Source organism: Chinchilla lanigera, unplaced genomic scaffold, assembly GCF_000276665.1.
Source record: "Chinchilla lanigera isolate Chin_1 unplaced genomic scaffold, ChiLan1.0 scaffold00027, whole genome shotgun sequence".
Lineage (NCBI taxonomy): Eukaryota > Metazoa > Chordata > Mammalia > Rodentia > Chinchillidae > Chinchilla > Chinchilla lanigera.
In genome coordinates this window covers 18,246,724-18,261,100 of record NW_004955428.1, presented here as the reverse complement: position 1 = coordinate 18,261,100, position 14,377 = coordinate 18,246,724, and the positions used below count along the sequence as shown (strand labels likewise).

Below are 14,377 nucleotides of genomic sequence, written 5' to 3'. Positions count from 1 at the left end.
CTGAGCTAAACCCCCGGCCCTTTCCAACAAATTTTTAGAAGAAGGAAATAAGGTGATATTAAAGAAATGAAGAATGTAGATGAAATCTTGCTCAGAATATGCTCTCAAGAAAAACTGAAAGGTTGTTCTTTCCTTTCTGAGCAGTTTCTTCCCCTTTCACAATACCTATTTTACTTTTTGGATTTTATTTACTCTTTCAGGTTCTTACACTGCAGAGACAATACAATGTTTATACATGAGGGTCTGATTTATTTCACTTATGAGTAGGGTCTCTAGTTGCATCCATTTACCTATAAAAGCCTCAAGTTTGAGAGAAAAGAGAAAAGAAAGAAAGGAGGAAGGGAAAAAAAAATATATATATATATATACACATACACACATAGGATAGCTAAGATAATTGTACTGCTGATTTCTATTGGTTTATTGAAAAGAACAATTGTTAAATTTTTTTGACCAATTTTGTATGCTTGTATCTGGTAATCTGAACAACTAATTTGAACACAACAATATGCAATATAGCAACCATTGTTGAATTCCTATCATGTTTTGTGAAATTCTGTATCATTTTTTTTATTATTTTTTTATTCTCTTTAAAAAAAAAATTTAAAAACCTGAAAGGATCTTTAAAAGTAATCTACTTAAATGATCCTTTAAGTGATACTGTGACAATAAAAGATTCCTTCCAGCTGTGGTCTTGATGGGAAATTAGCTGGACACAGGAGCAGTAATTAAAAATTAGTCTGTAGGAAACTGTCCCTATCTTCAGTCTTCTTCATTGTGAGCTGTGAGGAGTCTCTCTTCCTTTTCTTAAGCTGAAGCCCCTAACTCTGGAATCTTTACATTGGCATATTTTGATTTATTCTTTCATTTTTCTGGAATATGTCCTCAAATAACCTTCTAAGAAACTTGGTAATATAAATGTACTTTCATGTTTTAATCTCTAAATTTACTGTTCTCATTTTTGATTGAATATATAATTCTAGTCTAGTAATTATTTCTTCTAATAAAGACTATTGCATTAACTTCAATCATCAATATTTAGCATATTCTAGTTACCTTTTTTTTTTTTCAATTCTGTAAACCTAACTTGCTTTTTTTGAATGTTCTATATCTGTTCCTGCCTGGTACTTTGTAGGGCTTTTAAAGTTGTATTGATGTTATTTAATTTGACAGTGTTATGTTTAGGGTTGGGTCTTTGTTGAACAATTTTTCTAGGTAATAAAATACCAAAAATTTTCTGTGGATATAGGAAATGTTGTTTTATAATTATTTGGATAAATTCTCATATTTTCTTCTTTTTAATAGTAATTGCAAAAGTGAGACATTTGCCCTCCTGGATAATCTATATCTCTTTATTTTTCTTACATGTTTTACAATACCCCTTAAAAAAAAGTCTTGCTTATTGAGATATAATTTACACTAGCATAGCCTTCTTTTCCAGATGTACAATTTGATAACTGTTTTAAAAAAACTTTGGTAAGAATACTTAGCATATAAACTTTTTTACAGTTAAGATATTATTATCTGTAGGTACAGTATTTTGCAGCAGATCATTAGAGTTTATTCATCTTGCCTAGCATTTATTCATCTTGCCTAGCTGGAATTTAATACCTATTTATTAGCAACCTTCCATGACATCAATCAATATTTTTTACTTCTGTGATTTTCACTACCTTAGCTATCCATGTAAGTAGAATAATGTAGTATTTGTCCATGTCTGCCTTTTAAATCTTAGGATAATGTCTTCAGGCTCATTCATGTGAGCACATATTGAGAACTTTTTTCTTTTTAAAGGTTGAATAAATTTCCATTGTATGTATATACTACTTTTGGCCATTCAACTTTTGATGGGTTAAATTTCCCCCAACATCCTGTAGATTATGTAAAGTGGTACAATGAGTAAGGAAGATCCTGATCTTCAAGATCCTGATTTTATTGGTTGAATCCCCATAAGTGGAGTTGCTGAATGATATGATAATTTTGTTTCCAATTTTTTGAAGAATGTCTGTGTTGTTTGCCCTAGTGACTGCACCATTTTGGATTCCTACCAATAAGAGACATGGGTTTCAATTTCTCCACATCCTTACTATTATTTTTAGAAAAATAATAGTTTTCCATTGGGTGTGAACCAAATGTGACTCTATTAGACTTAGGATAAGCATCAGTTAGTATGAGCTAGTTAAATAATTTGTGGGAATATACAGTGAGAAAATTTATTTGACTTCCATTGTACTACAAGATAATCATCACTTGTTCCTTCTGTAGACATACATCTCGTAAAAAAGCAACAGGCTTTGCTGCTGTTCATCAGCTCTTTACAGAACGCTGGCCAACAACACCAGTCAACCGAAGTCTTACTGGCACGGCTACTGAGAGAAATATTGACTTTGAACTTGATATACGGGTTGAAATTGATAGTGGAAAATGTGTACTCCACCCAACCACCCTTCTACAAGAACATGATGATATAAGTTTGAGAAGGTAAGAAATTCATTGAAAAAGAATATATAGAATTTCATGTTTCTTCTAGAGGAAGAGGGCTTGAAGGGAGGGGAGGGAAATGGAAGCAAAAGGAGAAGCAAGCTTAGATCATATACAAATACAGGTTCTCTATGATGAATGTTATTGTGTACATCTAACATGTACCAGGAAAATTTTTTAAAACTTAAACACTTAAAAAAAAACTACATCTGTTAGATATACTATTCATATGTTACTGAATTATGGTAATCTTTTCTCCATCCCAAAATGTAGATTAAAAGATAGTTCTGGTAAAAAAAAAAAAAAAAAAGATAGTTGTAGTGGTTGAGTGATTATTTGTAGTGACCTAGTGATTATTTGTGTAACATGGAATTTTAAAAAATAAATGCATAGTATTTTCTGGTAACTATAAATGTATATATGGTATAGATAGGGTAAATTTGTTAATTAAAATAGTGATATCTTTAGAATTCACCTTTCAGCAAATTTCTCAGCCTTTGCCCTTATGTACATTTCTATTTTAAAGAATTTCTTGATTATTGAGAATTTTAATGAGTTCATAATGAAATAAAAAAGGTTGGAAAACAGTTATACAGAGACCTCATTTGACTGAAATGATTTCCAGATGCAATTGTAACTTACCATCTGTTTCTGTCATTAATTAAATAGTGATATAAGCAGGTTTAATATTAGATTTTTTTCCTTGAATTTTTGTTTTTCTTTCTTTCATGATGAATGTAAAGAAAAGTCGTAGTTATGGTTGAATAAGAGTAGAAATGTACGTAAAACAAGAATGGCAGAATGCTGGCAATTGTTAAAGCAGAGTAGCAAGTACATGGGAATCATTGTACTAGTCTATATACTTTTTACCTGTGAAGTACTTCATAATAGGGTATTTTTTTAAAGAGAAAGATAAAAAAGAATGATACAGAGTTTCAAAACAGGATAATAAGAAATTAACAATGGTTAATATATTGTGTATTGTGGTCTTCAAAGTAGTTGTTCATTTTTAAATGGTCTAGTGTAGCTTTTGTATGAAATAGAAATAAAAAGAGCAAAAATGTTAAAAATCGCTTACAAATGTAATAATAAGTAAAAATAACAACTATTAGATTATTTTTAGTTGAAACAATGATCCATAACAAACTGTGGATAATTAATTGGTGTTCTACCTATATAAAAGATAGTTTCATTTGGTGCAACCTAGTATGTTCAGGTGAAACAGTCTGCTACCCTACGGTTACAAAACATCCAACATTAGCATCATTTCTGCAAAGCATTAAGCAGTCTAGCTAGAAACACTGATAAGCTTTTTCAGCCTTTTAAATGAAGGATTACATCCTATGTGTTGTATAAATAAAAATTTACTGTTAAGGGGAGAAAAAGGGATCTAGGGAAGAAGGAAAAGGGAAGGTTGAGGGAAGAAGGAGTAAAAATGATCAAATGATTATTTATATGTACTAGTTCCCAAAGATGAATGTGATTATTATGTATTGCAGTCATATAATAATGAAAAAAAATAAAACATTATTCTCTTCATAGGAGTTATGATCGAAGTTCCAGGAGCTTAGATCAAGATTCTCCTTCAAAAAAGAAGAAATTCCAAACCAATTATGCTTCTACCACCCATTTAATGACTGGCAAAAAAGTACCATCTTCTCTACAGACAAAACCTAGTGACTTAGAAACAACAGTATTTTATATTCCTGGAGTTGATGTAAAGGTAAGAACATAATTGTCTAGAATAAAAGATTAGAATATCAATAGTAGTGTTTTTTTATTTCCTATCATATATGTTCTTCTTTTGTTCCTTATACTAATTATGAAACTTTCTGGGTTTTTTGTCTAAGTAGCCATGTCCTGAACATAATAAATATAGGTTGCCACTTCATTTATACATGTTTTCCCATGAAATTTGGCAGAAAGGAGTTAGATATTTTATGTATGTTTGTATAGATATGCAAAATATATTTGTTAGAGCTGTCTTAGTGCAACTTCATTAAACAACTATTTTTAAATTCTACAATTATAGAATCTTAGCCTATTAATAGTCGGAAAGAACTTGAAAGATCATCTGAATTGACCTTGTTAACTTAAAAAATGAAGAAAGGAGAACCTTGTCAGGATCACAAACCTAACTTGTAAAAGTTAGAACTGAGTCTTTGGACTCCTGAACCAGTTTTCTTTCTAACAGATTTGCTTTATTTTCCTCATCTGTATAATTTTAATTTTGAAAGTTTATTTTTTAATACAGTTGCATTACAATTCTAAGACGCTAAAGACTGAATCACCTAATGCTTCTAGAGGATCTTCTTTGCCAAGAACACTCTCCAAAGAGTCCAAGCTGTATGGTATGAAAGATAGTGCAGCATCTCCTCCTTCTCCTCCTTTACCTTGCACTGTTCAGAGCAAGACTAACACCTTACTTCCTCCCCAACCCCCACCTATTCCCTCAGGTATTTAAGGAGAATATACTCTATTACTTTGTCATGTTTTTTTTAATCTTTAGTATTCCTACTTGCTATATTGAGACTATCAAGTTCACATGTTTAAGAAAGTGGAAATAGATTTGCAATAACTACTATATAAAATTCATATATGGACATGTGGGCAAGCTATTTTGGCTATTTCTCAAATACATGTTACCTTAGAACATCAGTTATTATTTTTAATAAAATTGAGTTAATGTATATGTCGAAAAGGGTTGTTTTATTATGTAGTTCTAATTAAGGTTCTGTGACCACATAAAATGTCAGATTTATATCTTTAAGGCAGAATACATTGATTTGTCTTAACTATATTTATTATTATTGCACAGATTACCTAAAAATTAGTGGTTTTATAACCTCAAACACAGTTTCTGTTGATCAGAATTACAAGAGCAGTTTGACTTGATGAATCTAGCACATAATCTTTCACAAGGTTGTAGTTAAAGTATTGTTTAGGTCTGCAATCACCAGAATATTTGGGTAAGGCTAGAAAATCTCCTTCCATCAGATTCTAGTTGCATGGTTTGCTAAGCAGGTCAGCTTTTCAGCTAGGATACTTGAGTATTTTGACAGTGAAGTTGACTTCCCTGAAAAGGAACTATCCAAAACAGAACATAGCTAAACTTGAAGTATCTTTTATGCATTAACTTCAAAAGTCATATACCATCCTTTGTAAAATACCTTATTGGTCATACAGGTCATTGTGGGAAGGAACTAGACTGTGAATACCACAACAGAGATCAATAACTGGAAGCTATCTTAGAATCTGCGTACTACCCAGAACATTAGTGGTACCTTACATACATGATAGAATTTCCGTAAAAGGGAATATCATGTAGACAAGAATTACTGGAGAATATTCACTGGAGAGAGAGAACTTGATATATAAACTTTTTAAGAGACAGTAAAGAATCATGGTGATATTTTTATGTCATTTTTCAATCAACAAAGCATATTAAGTGCATGGCATGGGCTGGGGATTTAGCTCAGTGGAACAGTGCCTGCCCGGCAAGCACAAGGTTGTGAGTTCGATTCCTGGTGCTGGAAAAAAAAAAGTGCATGGTAGATATTAGTATCCTATCTTATAAATGAGGAAAGTTAAGACATATAATTTCATCATTTTTCCTACATTTAAGTAACTAATAAGTATTTGAATTAGAAGTCTAAGTCAAATTTACCTTAGTGTTAGATATTTCTATTTATTTACTGAAGTGGAAATATTTACTTGAGAACAGTGAAAAGATAAATGGCATCCTATGTAGCAAATTATAAATATTTAGAGGAAAGCCTCAAAAGAATTACATTTCTTTACTTGCCATTAAATATTGGTCAGGGTTCTCTCTGTTTTCTTAAATGAACTAAAGGACCAATGGTAATGAGAGACTTAACAGTTTAAAGTTGAAAATTTCAGTCAAGATTTGTGACCTAGAGCAAGTAAGAATAACCATTGTATTATATACATCATTAAGCATCTTGTCTAACCTTAATGTATCATGTCTAGCAACCTGTTTCTGTTGTTCTCTTTTAAATCGTATATATATGGTGCTTCACCTGATTAATGTCATCTCACAGTAATGTCTCACAAAATTATCTTATGTTTTATTGGAACTTTTTATTAAATTCCATTAAATGTACCCTACATTTGTAAATATTCTAGCCAAAGGAAAAGGAAGTGGAGGAGTAAAAACAGCCAAGCTGTATGCCTGGGTAGCACTTCAGTCATTGCCAGAAGAAATGGTCATTAGCCCCTGCCTATTAGACTTTCTGGAAAAGGCTCTGGAAACTATCCCAATTACACCGATTGAAAGGAACTATACAGGTAAGCATCCTCCTTATGTACTTACTTCCTCATCAAAAGTATTTTGGGTCCTGTTACTTAGAAGAATTTCTTCATGCTGGTGTACATCATTATACAGTGGTATTTTGGTTCATGAACTCAATTCTCTCCACAATTCTGGTTGCAAACCAAATTGGACAAGAAGCAAATCAGATTTCCTCATAAGGTCAACAGTGAACCTAAGCGCTGAATTTAATTCTGGTTGCAACTTGGTTTGAAACCAGAGTCATGGAAAGAATCATTTGTGAACCAAGGTACCAGTATATAGAAAATTTTTAAAAGAGTTACAGAACTGAAAAAGAACCTGAAAAATCATGTATTCCTCATTTTTAAAATGAAACTAAATCCTGGTGAGACTGATTATATGATTCCTTATCTGCAGCTAGTTAATTTCAAAGTTGACAATCTTGGGTCTTACATTAGTGTGTATCTTGCACTGGAATCTGTTGACAGCAAGAGCATAATCACTCATTTCTTTGTTCAGTGATTAGCAGCTTGTGAATTTGAGACTGGGAAAATGAGCAAGAGCTCTGAGTAGGAAAAATGTGCAGCATTAAAAGCTACAGAAGCATGTGCTTCTGGATTTTCATACGTTTGACCTCAGTAGTAGTAGTATGAGATGAGCATCTTTTCATAAATAGTTTGTCCTTGACCTGATAATATAACAAATATTTTAACAGCTGTCAGCTCACAGGATGAGGATATGGGACATTTTGACATACCAGATCCTATGGAAGAATCAACAACATCATTAGTGTCATCTTCAACCTCTGCTTACTCCTCCTTCCCTGTAGATGTTGTGGTTTATGTACGGGTTCAGGTGATATACTTTATATTCCTTTTTTGAAGCAGAGTGTATTTGTTAAGTTTATCTGAGCATCTCAATGTTATTTACCTTTAAAATTTTCTTAGACATGGTCGCATGGACCTTTATTAGTACATCTAAGAGTGCTTTAGGGTTGCCTAACTCTGGGAAGTATGTGTAAACTTTTATGCATATATTTACTTTGCTTCTGAAAAGTTTCATAGATCTTGAGTTTTAAAAATTTAAATCTGATCCTTTAAGGCAAAAATAAAAATATATACTGCCTTTTCCTAATTACGGCCTTTAGTTCTTACCATTATGCTTCTTTCTGTGTAGCTATAAAGTGTAGTTGAGTGATAAAGTAACATTAGTAACTCTGTTAGAATGTCTGCCAAGAGTTATATCCTTGTTATTTAATATTTTATTCAAAGATGCAGTCCCATCAATAGGCCTTTAGGATTACATGTTAGCATATGATTAAATCCATTTATTAAAGTTGAAAACTGCTTGCTTTCAAACTTCAAGATTTAATTTACTTTCAGTGATCAGTCTCAAAAAATAAATGATTAATCTCAGGAACAAAAAGTGCTAATGATCATCTGTTCCAACTATTTTTATAGTATCAATTTGACCAAAAGATCTTTAATCTTATACTCTTTAGTTTTGCTCAAACTTTTTTGAAACTGGTGAAAACACATAATAATGGGTGAGGATTGAGATTGCTTGTACAGCCATGTTTTATCATTTTAATATGATATTACTTCCATTAAAAGACTCAATTATGAACAAGTATATAATGAGCATATAAAATGTTAAGGTTTTGTCCAAACTACCAAAATGTAGTATTGCTCAGAGGTGGATTCTCAAATATTTACCTTTTTAAATATGACAATATTTTATTACTGTATATTGATTCATATATCATACTTCTGTTGGAAAAAGCTACCGTATTAAACATAGTCCTTTTAAGTGCTAAGTGAGTAAACATAAATTTGGTATCTGTGGACTGAAATGGAAATTAAATGTAACTTTTGGAAGCACTGTGAAATGTTTTAGCCATGCAATTATAAACGTTTTTTTGGCTTTCTATTCCTTTTAGCCCTCACAGATCAAATTTAGCTGTTTACCAGTGTCAAGAGTAGAATGTATGCTAAAGCTCCCTTCCTTGGACTTGGTGTTTTCTTCAAACCGAGGAGAACTAGAGACGTTAGGGACGACATATCCTGCAGAGACTTTATCTCCTGGAGGTAATGCTTCTCAGAGTGGAACAAAGACCTCAGCTAGCAAAACTGGAATGCCAGGTATAGAACATTGTTTTATTTCTCTAGTAGGAAGCCAAATACTATTTTTAAATAAATATTTTAGTAGTAAGTAATATGGATTTTAAAATGAATTTGCAAGGGAACATTTAAGAATTAGTCTATGTATAGAAAAAAAATCTGTAATAGAACATAGTTTTGCATATATTTCATGTGTTACTAGAATTTGAGTACTCTTCACTTTGTATATTTATCTGAAGACCACCTAGGTATCCTTTTAGTTTTTGTTTGAGTGTACACACATGTGCTTATATAACTAGTGAATGATCAATATGTTTGAATACTCTTTAAGTGTTTCATTTTATGTTGCTAGATTTTACAGGTAAAAATACTCAATGTTGCAAATGGAAAATAAGAGACAGACTTACAAAGATATATCACTGTATCAAAATTTTATAAAATTGCACATTCTTTAAATGATTAGATTTTGTCACTTCATGTCTGTTTCATGAAAGATTTTGTTTGTAAAATACTAATGATGATTTCCTGGTGAAATAGACATCCCTCACTAAAAGCTCAGTGCCAGTTCTGCCCTAAAAATTCATATCAAGCTTACATGTAAATAATTTTACTGAGCACTGTTAAGGAAACAAACTGATGGGATGACAGATGGTAAAGGGAACTGAAATACTGTTTAAACAGGGGGTTTTAGTCAGTGATGATTTTGTCCTGTAGGATGTTTGGCAGTGTTTGTGAGGTGTTAGATGTGTTGTCACAACCAAGAAGGTTAATTGGATACTATTGGGGAAGCCAGGGGAGCAGTTCAAACACCCTGCACATAAACTGCAACCCCTCTCCTCTTCAAGAAGTGTAGGTTTAAAATGTTAATAGTGCCAAGGTTAAGAAAGCCTGCATTAGGGAAGAAATTTTTTAAAGTCCTTAAGTCCAGTTTTGAGAGAGGCATTAGAGCAGTGGAGAGGGAAACAGCTTTCATATTTGGAAAAATATACTCATGTTTGAGTCCAGCCTTTTGAGCAGTGATCTTAGATTCAGAATTTTACCCAAAGACTCTCAATAAATATCAATAGGAAAAATTTCATCTCTTAATATTCACTTGTAATACTGGGGAAATGGTTAAAACACACACCTTTGTTTTGATCTATGAATCTGCAAGTTTTCACAATACAGTATAGGAAAACCAATACAGTATAGAAAAAGTCAAAAAGTTGACTTTTTAGAAGTAAAGCTTTTGCTGATGTGGCCACCCCTGTTTATGTTGCACTTAACTCCAAAATAATTACTGCTGGGGTTGGGTAATAGTTAACAAGTCAATGAAATGTTACAGTGACGTTGGGTTTTGAAACCATATTTTCAGATTGCAAAAGAAATTGTTCATTACAAAAATATAGAAAACAAATGCACTAAATAAAAACAAAAAACAATGATAGATGTTCAGTATTATCTACTCTCCAGCATTACTTTAGAGATACTTCTTTTCTCAGACAAAATTGAAATATGATTTCTTCTGCTATGTAACTTTTTAAAATTTAAACTGTCATTGGTAATTTCCCAAATTGTGAAATACTTATTTCACTAAAATAATTTTTATGGTTAAGTGAGATTCCATCATAAGATACCTTGAAAGGATTTTTTTAATTTTTAAAATAATATTAAAACAAATGTCTTTGCATATAAACATTTATAAATACAGATACTCTTAACATAAATTAATAGTAGAATTTCTGTGTCAAACATGTGAACTTTTTTTTTTTGGTACCAGAACTCGAACTCAGGACCTTGTGCTTGCTAGGCAGGCACTTGTGCCACTGAGCTATATCCCCAGCCACATGTGAACATGTTTAAAGTGTTTGTTTAGTAGGTTTTGCCATCTAGTAAAATTAGTATGTATGAGTAACAAGTTCAGGGTGTTCTTCCCAACACTTTTAAATTTATTTATGTTTAATCATTGGCAATGTGGTGGGATAAAGTGGAATATTGTTGTATTAATTTGTATCATACTGCTTTTAATCTAGACAAGAAAGGTGTGTAAATAATTTATTTTCATTTAGAATTTTTACCTCTTTCATGACAAAATGCCACATAAATTATTAGCACTGAAATCATTATAGCAGTACTGTACACATACATACATACGTATATACATACATGCATATATATTCTATGTAGGAATGTTAGTGAAAAGAATATGACATTTGCAACTCTCTATCCCTATGTTTTTTGATTCTTTCAGAAGTAACATATAAAATCACATCCCACATTTTATATCATAAAACAGTGGACTTACCTAACAGACATGGTCCTGCTAATGGAACTGAACTCAGAGAGCTAAATATCCAACCAAATAAATATACTTTAACTGGAAATGTGATTGGGTATCTTTTAGCCAAACATAAAAGTGGAATAATTTGAGCATTTCAGGTGGGAGATAAAAAGAACATGAAGGGGCTGGGGATTTAGCTGGGGCTGGGGATTTAGCTTAGTGGCACAGAGCCTGCCTGGCAAGCGCAAGGTCGTGAATTCGATTTCTGGTACCGGAAGAAAAACAAAACAAAAAACAAGCAAACAGTCAAAAGAACATGAAGCAAGAAAGAGCTGGTAACTTTGAAAAAAAAAAAAGGAATTTAAGTGTAATATGGTGAATGGATGGTAGACTGGCAGGATAAAAAGGTTTAGCGAGATAGAAAACAGCCATTTATCTAGGAAAGCTCATGGAAGTGTTGCTGTAGAAGTAAATGTTATTGTGATTTACACAGCCACACTGTGGTAGTTGTTTGGAGTGGAAGGAAACAGGGAGAGCCATTGCCCATTTCAGTAGTACGGGTGGACTTCATGATTGCTTAGGCTGGAATAGCAGTAGTGAGTTCTACGGAAATGGGACAGATTTGCGTATTTGAGATACAGAAATGACATGGTGATAAATTGCATGATAGTGTCAGGAGCGGGAAGAATGACAAGTAACTTCTAGAGTTCTGCATTTAGCTCTTTGCATGTTTAGCTATTTTGCTATGTTTAGCTATTTCTACTTCCTGTACCTGGGGAATACTGGAAGAAATGTAGATTCAGAAAAAGAAGATGAAAAGTTCAGTTTGAGACACAATAGCTTTATATGCTTGTGACCCATTCTAGTATGAAGTAAAGTAGGCAGCTGTAATATATGAATCCAAAGGATGTCTGGAGACTTAGAGTATCAGTAGTATCATATTTATTACGATACTATTCTGCCTATTCAGGTAGTCTTATATCTTTCATGTTTAAAGCACACTTGGAATTAGCCTGTCCATCTTTGGTAAATACTGACAATAAGGGCATTTCACTAAGAGAAAGAGATCTTTTACATTCTTCATTCTTATACCGTATCCTATATCCACTGTTGCTTACTGAGATGTGGGTTACAGCCACATTATGCAGATTTTTTCAGTTTGTTCCCCCCAGTGTGCTAAAACCCAACTATATGGGGTGTTCCCCCTGCCTGCTTACAATGGAACAGAGGAGAAAAAGAAGTTTGTAAGGGTGTAGTATGTCAGACCTGTGTTAGTAATTGTTTTAAAGATGAACAGGATATCTGGTCTTGTTTTATTTATAAAGTAAAGAAAGTTACTGGAAAATATGTCTTAAGTCCTCATTTTGATGTTAAGAATTTAAAGCTATTGGTCTATTGATGTTTGAGTGTTTCTATTTTATTTTGCAGTCATGTTTGGTTTTTGAGAACATATTAGTAACTGGTTGTCTTAAGTTTCTTATGGTTGATATATTGATTTCTCTTGTCTACTGTAGGCTCATCAGGATTAGGCAGCCCTCTTGGCAGAAGCCGGCACAGTAGCAGTCAGTCAGATCTGACCAGCTCTAGCAGCAGTTCGTCTGGCTTGAGCTTCACTGCATGCATGTCTGACTTCTCCCTTTATGTATTTCATCCATATGGAGCAGGGAAACAAAAAACTGCTGTTTCTGGCCTCACACCTGCATCAGGAGGATTAGGTATACTTTTCATGTTTGTGTACTTAAGAAATTTGTACCATCTTTTCAAGATTTTCAAGGATCTTTTCAAGCTTTCTTTTTGTGAGTGAGAGTACATTTAGTAGTGGAGATTAGCCAAGATCAGCTTTCCATTTTTCCCCATGAGATAGTATCTGTTTTGTCCTTGCAAAATAAGTGTAAATATGAAATAAGGAATTTAGATAAATTAATTATATAAGAATCTAAAAAGATACAATATTTTAGCACAGTAATTTCTTTGGGTATCAGAGATTACCTATTATGTTTCATCATACTACCAAATCTCTAATTGCATAAGAAATTTTAATTCTATTAAAAGCAAAATTTTAAATTTTGTGATTATGTTTATTAATTTAAATTAAGCCTTATTTAAGTCAGATATTTGGTGAAATTAAATTTCAGTGGCATTTGTAAAATGCAGATGAGCCACTAAATGCATAAGATGTTGTTAGTGAATATTTCTTGCTTATATTACATAACCCATGTCAATTCTAGTTTTTCTTGTTGGAGCATCAATTATGTTTATAGGCTTCAATCTGTTAAACTTGTTAGGGATACTAATGGTCATTAGACCATTCTGCTTAAATTTTTACTTCACTTCAGATCTTCATTGATGGCATACTATAGTATATTGCATAATTTTTTTTTTTTTTTTTTTTTTTTTTTTTTTTTTGGTTTTTCTCTGGTACTGGGAACCGAACTCACGACCTTGCGCTTGCCAGGCAGGCGCTTTGCCGCTGAGCTAAATCCCCAGCCCCTATATTGCATAATTTTTAATCTTAACAGTTGTGTATATGTGTGCCTCTATGTGTATAGATCGGAATTTTACTGTTTTTTAGGGAATGTGGATGAGGAACCCACTTCAGTCACTGGTCGAAAAGACTCTCTTAGTATAAACCTTGAATTTGTAAAAGTGAGTTTGTCTCGGATAAGGCGTTCAGGAGGTGCTTCATTTTTTGAAAGTCAGTCTATAAGCAAGTCTACAAGCAAAATGGACACTACATTGATAAATATATCTGGTATTCAATTTTATAATTTTTAAAATTAAAGTGCTGTTTTCCAGAATTAAATAATGTCCTCTGTCTTAATAGTCTTTAAATATGAAGTATGCTTAATATTAAGATGTGTTGGTGATAAGTTGGTTTAAAGGAAAGAAATGACAGTTCAGCCTACTGTACTATCCCAAGTAATCAATGTTAGAAATATGGTTCTAGATAAATGTATTATCCAAGGACCAAAATAGGCCTAATTCAGTAAGTAAAAATTTCTTATTTTCTTTACTTCTTCTCTAGTTTAGATTGATAATATTTCTTTGTTTGATTTTCTAATTTTAAATGTTTAAAACACTAAGGTTGAAATAATGACATTAAAAAAATGTTTAGTTAGCATCAGAAAGTCTTAACAGGGTACATGAGCATTGCTAGTTTACTAAGTACATATACTATGGACAAATCACTTATTTTCTTTGTATTGGTACTTGAGGGTTTTTTTT

The 14,377-nt window shown here is 32.3% G+C and overlaps 1 protein-coding gene across 9 annotated transcripts in view; it reads left to right on the top strand.

Moving 5' to 3' along the window:
- The window catches only part of Kiaa1109 (KIAA1109 ortholog), a 199,439-nt gene that overhangs the window by 163,325 nt on the left and 21,737 nt on the right, over positions 1 to 14,377 (top strand). For 8 of the 9 annotated variants that reach the window (XM_013515292.1, XM_005386777.2, XM_013515295.1 and 5 more), the window contains 8 exons: positions 2,266 to 2,481; positions 4,024 to 4,204; positions 4,736 to 4,937; positions 6,628 to 6,789; positions 7,488 to 7,627; positions 8,712 to 8,913; positions 12,667 to 12,867; positions 13,725 to 13,904. In XM_013515292.1, coding sequence (XP_013370746.1) covers positions 2,266 to 2,481; positions 4,024 to 4,204; positions 4,736 to 4,937; positions 6,628 to 6,789; positions 7,488 to 7,627; positions 8,712 to 8,913; positions 12,667 to 12,867; positions 13,725 to 13,904 — 1,484 coding nt within the window. The remainder of the gene's footprint in view (positions 1 to 2,265; positions 2,482 to 4,023; positions 4,205 to 4,735; positions 4,938 to 6,627; positions 6,790 to 7,487; positions 7,628 to 8,711; positions 8,914 to 12,666; positions 12,868 to 13,724; positions 13,905 to 14,377) is intronic. The other variant, XM_013515294.1, reaches the window with a different exon arrangement.